This window comes from Arachis stenosperma, chromosome 4 (genome assembly GCF_014773155.1).
Source record: "Arachis stenosperma cultivar V10309 chromosome 4, arast.V10309.gnm1.PFL2, whole genome shotgun sequence".
Lineage (NCBI taxonomy): Eukaryota > Viridiplantae > Streptophyta > Magnoliopsida > Fabales > Fabaceae > Arachis > Arachis stenosperma.
The window spans coordinates 109,336,603-109,345,631 of NC_080380.1; the positions used below are offsets into that span (position 1 = coordinate 109,336,603).

Consider the following 9,029-nt stretch of genomic DNA (forward strand, 5'->3'; position numbering starts at 1 on the left):
ATTATCAAAATCAAAATTAAAAAGAGAAATAACATAAATTAGTTTCTAAATTTTTTTGCGAGATACTTTAAACTTAACAAATTTTAATCACTAAATAAGTTCTTAAACTTCTATAGTATTAGACAAATCAATCCTTGGATCGTATTGTTCATTTATATAAAGAGACTTATATAAAAGTTTTAAAAATTATTAAGAACGATTGTCTTTTATTAAATAACAATAAACATTAATTTGTTTAATTTTTTACCAAATTTAACATAAAAATTAATATGTTTAATAAAATAAAAATTAAGAATTGATTTAGTTATTAAAATTTGTTGTGAATTTAATTATCCGATTAAAAATTTTTTAGAAACAGATTTGAAATATTAATCAATTAAAAAATTAAATTAAACTAATTTGGTTAAATATAATTTGTTAACCATGAAACTGTTTACCACTAATACGTCACGTGTTAAAGAAAAACATAATTAAGGTGAATGCATCTAAATCTTTTCCATTTCAAAAAGACAAATTAGTATTTAATATTATTTTAATTTATCTTTAAAATTAATGTTTTTTTTAATTTACTTAGTAAAAAATTTCCCTCTTGACCACCTTCGCCAGATCCAATTACCATCGCAGTTCATCAAAAATTCAAAATTGAAGTCAGGGTAATGGATATGCTGAAAGGAGCGAGGCGGAGTACCAAATGCACATTGTGGTGAATAACGTCATCACTTTCTATTATGCATAATACGCCTTACCTTCTTGGTCCTCAAACATCACTCATACTAAAACCTTAAACAAGTAAACAACAACTAGAAATTTATCATAGCCATAAATTCTTAGATTGAAAAAGAAAAGAACAAACCACAGTAGATAGATCTCTAAATTGCAAGAGAAATTAACCAGCTGGGCGCTGACCACAACAACCAATTAATACCAAGAAGAAACAGATTCCAAAAATCAAAAATCAAAAGCCGTTTTCAATTTCCAGAACCATACAGCATTCTCCCAACCTCGAACGACACGAAAGCATCAACGCAAGCGTATTGAACCTGTTCCGCCGTGAGCCACGCGTTATCCCAGCGGCTCCGACTGACCCTCTTAGGCTTCTCGATCTCCAATCCGAGCACCCTCTCCACGAGCCTCTTCAGGCCCGCTCTTTTCATCTCACTCTCACCCAGTACGCTCTCTGCCAAACCCCTCAGGTCAACGAAATTCTTCACGTTGAGGTTGTAGTCTTCCAGAAGCTTCTCCACGTCCTCTTCGATCCCCACGCCGAGGAATGTGTGTCCCTCGTTGACGAGAAAGTCAACGAGAGACTGCGGAACCGAGGGAGAGTGGAGGATCTGGAAGATAAGGCAGCGGTTGCCGATGCAGAGCTGGAGAGTGGCGACTGGGTTGTCGGAGTTGCGGTGGGTGTTGGGACGCCACTCGATGTCGAGGCCGACAAGGACAGTGGTGGTGGTGGAGGAGTGGTGGTGGTTGAGGGTGTCGGAGAGCCAGGTGTCGACGAGGGAGGGAGACGTGGTGAGGAGAGTGTGGATGGTGTGGGTGTGGAAGATGACGTCGTAAAGGTTGTAGTCGTCATAAGGAAGGTTGTGGTCAACGACGCTGATGATGGCGCGTGTTGTCCCGCTCCCTTGAGTAGGTGCGTCGTGGTTCTCGTGGTGGTTGGGGTCTCCCATTGCGAAGAGTTGTTGGAGCTGTCAGCTGTGGCCTATGAAGGATACTCCAATGAAATTATCGATTTTGTCCTGATGATATCGTTTTGAATTCAAATCAGATTTGGGAGATTTAGAACAAGTGTCCTCTGGAGTGAAACGGTGATTGGTGTGGTTGAGCCTGGTTTATAGTTGGATTTTAAAATAAATAAATAAATTAAAGTTATGATTAACTAATATATATATTTTTAAAATTATTAAAAAATAAAATGTAAATAATGCTAAAAATATATATATGAAAAAATAATTAAAAAAATATTTAAATGTAATTAGAATTTATTTTTTTATTATTATTTTTAGAATAAATAATTATTTTTAACCATAAATGGTTTTTTTTATTTAAATAAAATAATAAAAGATCAAATTGACGTGAATCTCAAATGAAATTTTAAAACGAAAATTCTTTAAATTATATAATATATAAATGGTTTCAGAGTGATATGACTTAGATAATGCATGAAACATGTTACTCTAGGACGATTGATGCATGAAATTTATTGGACAAATACACATAAATCGTCCCAGGTCAATGTATTTTTCAAGTTGTATGTAACTCATCCCATAAATTACATTTTTTTACCTAAAGCCCACAACTCTAGTACGATTTACGTGCAAATCCAAAACTAATAGATATATTTAGACATAATTTTAATTTATACTTAAATATTTCTGGGTTGAATATTAATTTTTCAATAAATTTAGGAAGTGAAAATTTTAATCAGTTAAAAAAATAAATATAAAAAATGATTTTGTTACAACAAAGATTTATCTTTCAAAATAATTTAAAAAATTTCATTAAAAAGATTAATTATTATGTATGAATAATTTTATTTTTATTTCAAAAGACAATATCTAAAAAAATTAAAGAATTTAAATGTTTTAAAATAAAAAATTATTAAAATAATAAAATAAAAATTAATATTATTAAATTTGTAATTTTATAAAATATATGTTTTATTATTTTATTTTTAAAAATTAATTTTTTATTTTATTATTTTATAAATTTATTCAATTTAAAAATTTTAATCAAGTATTAGATAGTTATATCCAAAATTTGGTATAAGTCCAAAATTTGTTTATATTATATTCAGATAGTTATATTTTTTCTTTTGTTATATGTCTAAATAATTTATGAATATAAAAATATTTTTATTCCTTGAATTAGGCTTTAAAATTGAGGTAAACTCAGTTTTAATGTTAATAAGATATTAAAATGAATTTGATTTATATCTACAAATATTCACGTAATAAATCTTTTACAAAATTAATTTTAGTACGTGAAGTACTCAACTCAATTGTTTTTTTTTGTTAAATTCTAATTTTGCTATGTATTTTAATTTTTTCACTTCATTTTTATGCTGGTGTTATTTGTATTCTCTAAATATCTAATTATTGATTGTTATTTGGCTAAATTAGTACTATTCTCTCAACATAAAATATGTTATCCAATTCTCTGTCATTTAGATAAAAAATCTATTATTCGATTTTAGAATTATTCTAATATTTAATCTTAGATTAAAATCTTTTAAATTGAATAAATTGATAAATAATAAAATAAAAAATTAATTTTTAAAAATAAAATAATAAAATATATATTTTATAAAAATTACAAATTTAATGATGTTAATTTTTATTTGATCATTTTAATAATTTTTTTATTTTAAAACATTTAAATTCTTTAATTTTTTTTAGATATTGTCTTTGAAATAAAAATAGAATTATTCATACACAATAATTAATCTTTTCAAGGAAGTTTTTTTAATTATTAGAAGATAAATCTTTGTTGTAACAAAATTATTTTTTATATTCATTTTTTTAAGTACAAATTAAAATTATGTCTAAATATATCTATTAGTTTTGGATTTGTACGTAAATCGTGCTTGGGTGCTCAGGTTGTGTATTTGCACGTAAATTGTGTTGTGTTAGGGTGATGGACTTTAGGTGAAAAAACGTAACTCATGCTAAGGTAGGACGATTTACATACAACTTGGAAAACACATTGGTCTGAGACGATTTATGTGTATTTGTCCAATAAATTTCATACATAAATCGTCCTAAGGTAACATATTTCATGCATTATCTAACTCACATAATCTTGGGACGATTTATATATTATATAATTTAGAGGATTCATGTTTTAAAATTTCATTCAGGAGATTCACGTAAATTTGATCTTCTATTATTTTATTTAAATAAAAAAGCCAAAGATTTAAATATTGATAAATCCATTCATAAAAAACACAAAATTAACAATATACCACTAAAAATAAATTCAGGTTGACAAAATTATCCAAATCCCAAAACTTATTCAAAATTTTTAAATTGTCTTTTCTAACATTTCACCATCACCCCATTCAATCCCACGACCTTTTTTTTTCCTTTCACCGCCACCGCAACACCCGCATCCATCATCATCACCAATGAGCTCCGTTGAGTCCATTTTTGTTCTTGTCAGTGTACAAGAATTGATCCAATAAATGTAATATCATCTTCTTTATTTATTATCTACAATGTCCATTTTATTTTTCTCTCTTTATTCTGCATTTTCATTTTTTTTTCTATTCTTTTTCTTTTTATTCTTTATTTTTTTTCTCTTCTTTTTATTAGCTACAAAAAATATTTTTTTATTGAACATTTTTATGAGATATGGAATTATTTCTTGAATTTTTAAAGTACATGGATCAAATAATTAGTTTCTCTCATGATATTCTCATAAACATTCTCATAAACACATTATAGAATAATGATATTAAAGAATAGAGTAGAAAGAGAAAATGATTCTATAAAAATTGCTTATGAAAAATAAATACAAGACAGCAATAATACTAAGCAATGGCTAGGTAAGCTGATTTTTCAGCCCCACATTACTCCCTAACTCTCAATAAATTTTATTGAATCCTTTTTTTTTGGTTACTAGTGTGCCAAGTTCATCTACTAACTGAAATCTCCTCTACTTTTATAATTATGTAGTCTTATTCCTGCTCATTTTCATGGTTTAATGACCAATCAAAAATAAAAAATTTCAAACACTTTTTTTTCAAAGTGAAAGTGAAGACAGTAGATTATAGGTATATTTTTGCTACAAAGAAGCAAAACAATTTTCTTTTTCAAAAAGAATGAATGTAACTCAATTTTGTTTTAAGCATGAGGTGGCGTTGGAGTATGTATTGCGGTGGTGGAATGTTGCGGGAATAATTCAACAAAAAGGTGAGTGTGGTGGTAGAAGAGGAAGAGAAAGAGGAAGAGGAAAGAGAAAGATAGAAAGTGAGATCGGATTAGGTAAAGAAGGAATAATTTGAAAATTTTAAATAGCTTTTTGAATTTGGATAGTTTTATCAACTGAAATCTATATTTTATAGGTATAACGTTAGTTTTATTTTTTCATCGATAGATTTGTCAGCATTTAAATATTTCGTGGTTAGAAATGGTTATTTACTCTTATTTTTAACTATTAATTCAATTTCTTTAGTCTAATAATTCAATAACATACTTTTAAGTTTTAACCCACATTTTTAAAACTTGCATAATTGAATAATGGTAAAAAATAATAAATTATAATAATCTTTTAATTTTTTCAATAATAAAATTAGTTTATTATCTTTAAAAAAAGTCCGTTTATAGTTACTTAATTAAACTAATATGTTAAGAAATAAGAATATTTTTATAGAGACTAGAAAGAGTTTATTAGTCGAAAATAATTTATTTTGAGAAACGAGTGTACTGGAAAAGTTAGTAAGCTTGTGTCTTCAAAAAAGAGCTTGCATCGAGAGAGAATCTTTAGAAAGGAATGTTGAGCAAGAGTCAAAACTACCACGTTTGGTCAACAAGCTGTTCGATGTGTTAAGTCGAGGGATCCAAATTTCGAAGGTTACTTCTAACAGTTACTTTGGACAAACAAAAGAAGCGGGAGCAGTTATTGATGGATTAATGTACGTAGAGAGTTACATTTCAATCTGATTCGTTGAAAATTTCTATAAATAGGAGAAGACTCGAAGGCACAAAGGTTAGAATTTTACTTCAGAAAATATTCAAGAACACTTATATCCCAGCGAATTTCTGAGTCTGCGTTCAAGTTTCTTTTCTGTAAAGTTTCTTCCACCATTTTTATCTTTCCATTTACATTTTCTGCAAACTTTATTTTTCTTGCAAGTTTATCTTTTAAGCAACATTTAATTTCCTTGTCCAATTTTACGTTCCAGTATCTTTATTTTCCATTTCAAAAGTCCTTTGATTGAATCGAAGGAATTTTTCTATTTCATTTAAATTCAATACAAATCATTTCAAATTTAGTCAATATATTTTTCAAGGTCTTTATTTATTGTTTTCAGATATTCTTAAATTTTTGTCCGATTGAAAGGTCTTTGATGCACTTTGTAAAACCCGGTTAATTAACGGCTAATTAACCCATAAATAAGAATTTATTCTAGAAAGCCTAAAATGTGATTTTTATGGCTAAATGTGATAGAGGAGATTGAGACGAGAATTTCGGTACCAATTTTATAGAATTCGGACCAAGATTGGACCGAACGGACCAAACCGGGCCAATTGGACCCAAAGTGGGCCCTTGGCCCAACATAACTTAACCAAAACCCTAGTTTTCAGTACTCTCTCTCCTCATTACACACACAAACACGCTGAATTAGAGGGAAGGGGGGAGAAGAACACTCTCTCAAGTTCTTTCTCTCACTTGATCTTCAAACCACCATAACTTTTGATCTAGAGCTCCGATTGCCGCTCCGTTTGCGGCCACGCGTTCACTGCGGAGAGCTCTACAAAATCCATACAACTAATCTTGAGGTAAGCCACAAGTTTCTGTTCGAAATTTCAGCCCTTATTTTCGAGTTTCATGGGTAAAATGTTGAGATTTTGGGTTCTTTGATGTTATATGACCCAACTCTCTTGAAGGAGAAGGTTAATCTTGTTTCCTTGGACCTTGGGTGTGGTAAGATTCTTAACCCTAGTGTAATTTGTGATTTTATGATGTTTGGGTTTTGAGGTGTTGTGTATGGATATGATGATTGTGGCTTAGGTTGTATATATGTGAATATTGGAGCTTGATTGGTGACTTTGAAAAGCTTAAAAAGGGTTTGGTGGTGAAAAATCTGTTCTTGGAGGTGTTGAGGCCTTGAGAGCTTGTGGATAAGTGGTTTGGAAGTGCTCCGGTGGAGCTTGGGAAATTCGGCTAAGGTATGGTTTCGGTTTCCCGTATCTAATATATAATGTGGTAGGAAATACTTAGGCTAGAGGCCCTAAGATAGGCATTGAATTGTGGATGTTGTTGAATGATTGAGATATATGATGTGGTCATATATGTGATGATGATTATTGATGCCTTGGTGGTATGATGTATGAGAAATATGCATGTTGTGATATATGCTTGATGATTGGTTATGGTTGACTTGTGGGTTGAACCATGTTGATGGTGAGTATGATATTGATTATGTACAATGATGGTTTATTGGAATTGATGTTGTTGAGAATTGGCATGAGGAATAGTATATGATATGTCAATATGATTGAGTTTGAGCCACTTGGGTGAAGTGGGCTAAAATGATGAGATAGTGATTTTGGTAAATTGTGGTTATGTGTCAATGTGTGAGTTGAGGAGGCTTGATGTTGAATTTAATACATTTTGATTGATTTCAAAGAAAAGGGATGAAATTGGTATGTTTTGATTGATTTTGAAAAGAGTTGAAAATGGTTTGTTTTGAAAATGGCATATTGTGGTTTTGTATGAAAATATGGTTTTTGGGCATACTTTGACGGGACATAACTTGGACTACGGATCTCCGTTTTGTACCAAATCTGTTTAGAAATGAAATTGGATCCGGGATGTCCATGCCGTTCGAAGAACGGGTGAAAAACGATTTAAAATGAGGAAGTTATGTCCGTCGGAAGATTGGGGTTTAAATTGGTGAATTCTGCAGCTTTTTAACTTAGAAAATTTTTAGCAGAATGACCCCTTGCGCGTGGGCGCACCTGGCGCGTACGCGCCGATCTTCCAGAAAGCGCCATCCACGCGTGCGCGTGATGTGTGCGGGCGCGCCAATTGTGCTGCACCCAATGCCCAGCCATTTTCCAGAGAGTTATGCCAGAACTGTGCCAGTGTTGTGCCTGGGGCACGAGAACACCCGCGCGTACGCGTGGTTGACGCGTGCGCGTCGATTGGCAAATTTTTAATCCACGCGTTAGCGTGCATGACGCTTACGCGTCGATGAGTTTTTGAGGCCATCCACGCGTGCGCGTGGAGTGCGCGTACGCGTGGCCCTGTTTTCATCCCAAAGTTGATTTTTGAGTTTTAAAAGCCAAATCTCATACTTCTAAGCCTCCGATCTCACCATTTATGTCTTAAATCATTATGACATGCCTAGCTATTAAAAAGGGGCTAGTGAATGAGGTAACTTGCGAGTGAAGCAAGGAAAAAATGAATGATCAATAAGGATCAAGATGATTATGTGAGATGCGGAGGATGGTGGTGGAAGTGCTTGTTATGCCATGGGCCGAAAGGCTGTAATTGTTAATGAAATGGCTGGTTATGGATTTAACCGTGAGCCGGAATAGCTGTGTATGCTATGAATATTGGCTGGTTATGGATTTAACCGTGAGCCGGAATAGCTGTGTATGCTATGAATATTGGCTGGTTCTGGACTGAACCGTGAGCCGGATGGTTGATATGGATGTTGATCCATGGATGAGAATTCATGCATGTTGATGCTGAATATTGATAATGTGAATTGCACTTCCACTATCTGAGATACGAGTTTCCCTGGGTAGTAGCAGTGGCTAGCCATCACGTGCTCCAGGTTGAGACTTGATACTCTGTTGACCCTATATCGTAAGTGTGGCCGGGCACTGTGAAAGACCCGGATGAGCTCGCCCCCGAAATATTTACCAGTGAGGGTGATGGATATGGATCATGTTTATGATCAAGTTTATAACGAGTATAACTCGAGTTGGGGATGCGCGACAGAGGGACAGTCCAATGGTTAGCGACCAGGACTTGTCGGGTTGGCTCTATAACCGACAAGATGATATCATCGGCCACTAGGGACAGGCATTCATCATATGCATACTATGTGAATTGTTTGAGATTGCCTATTTGACTGCATATTACTTGCTAATTGTCTAAATGTCTTAACTGCTCCTATTTGTATATTCTTTGTCTGATATAACTGTGTTTGCTACATTATACTCCTGCTGGTGGTTGGGAGGTTTGAAGGAATTGGAAAGGGAAGTATTAGTTAGACTGAAGAATCTTTAGTCAGATGCCCTTATATGATTTAGCTTGTTTATAAGCTTTGATATTATCTGGAGGAAGTT

General features: G+C 32.4%; 1 protein-coding gene across 1 annotated transcript; it reads right to left on the reverse strand.

The window, feature by feature from the left end:
- Nucleotides 1–790: 790 nt before the first annotated feature.
- Nucleotides 791–1,818, reverse strand: LOC130976197 (3'-5' exonuclease-like). The gene has a single exon (XM_057900983.1). It carries the CDS (start codon nt 1,671–1,673, stop codon nt 969–971), a length of 705 nt encoding a protein of 234 aa, XP_057756966.1. The 5' UTR covers nt 1,674–1,818; the 3' UTR covers nt 791–968.
- Nucleotides 1,819–9,029: the final 7,211 nt, after the last annotated feature.

Bases quoted from the DNA above. Each gene is read 5' to 3' on its own strand.
- LOC130976197 (XM_057900983.1), bottom strand. From the start codon at position 1,673: ATGGGAGACCCCAACCACCACGAGAACCACGACGCACCTACTCAAGGG.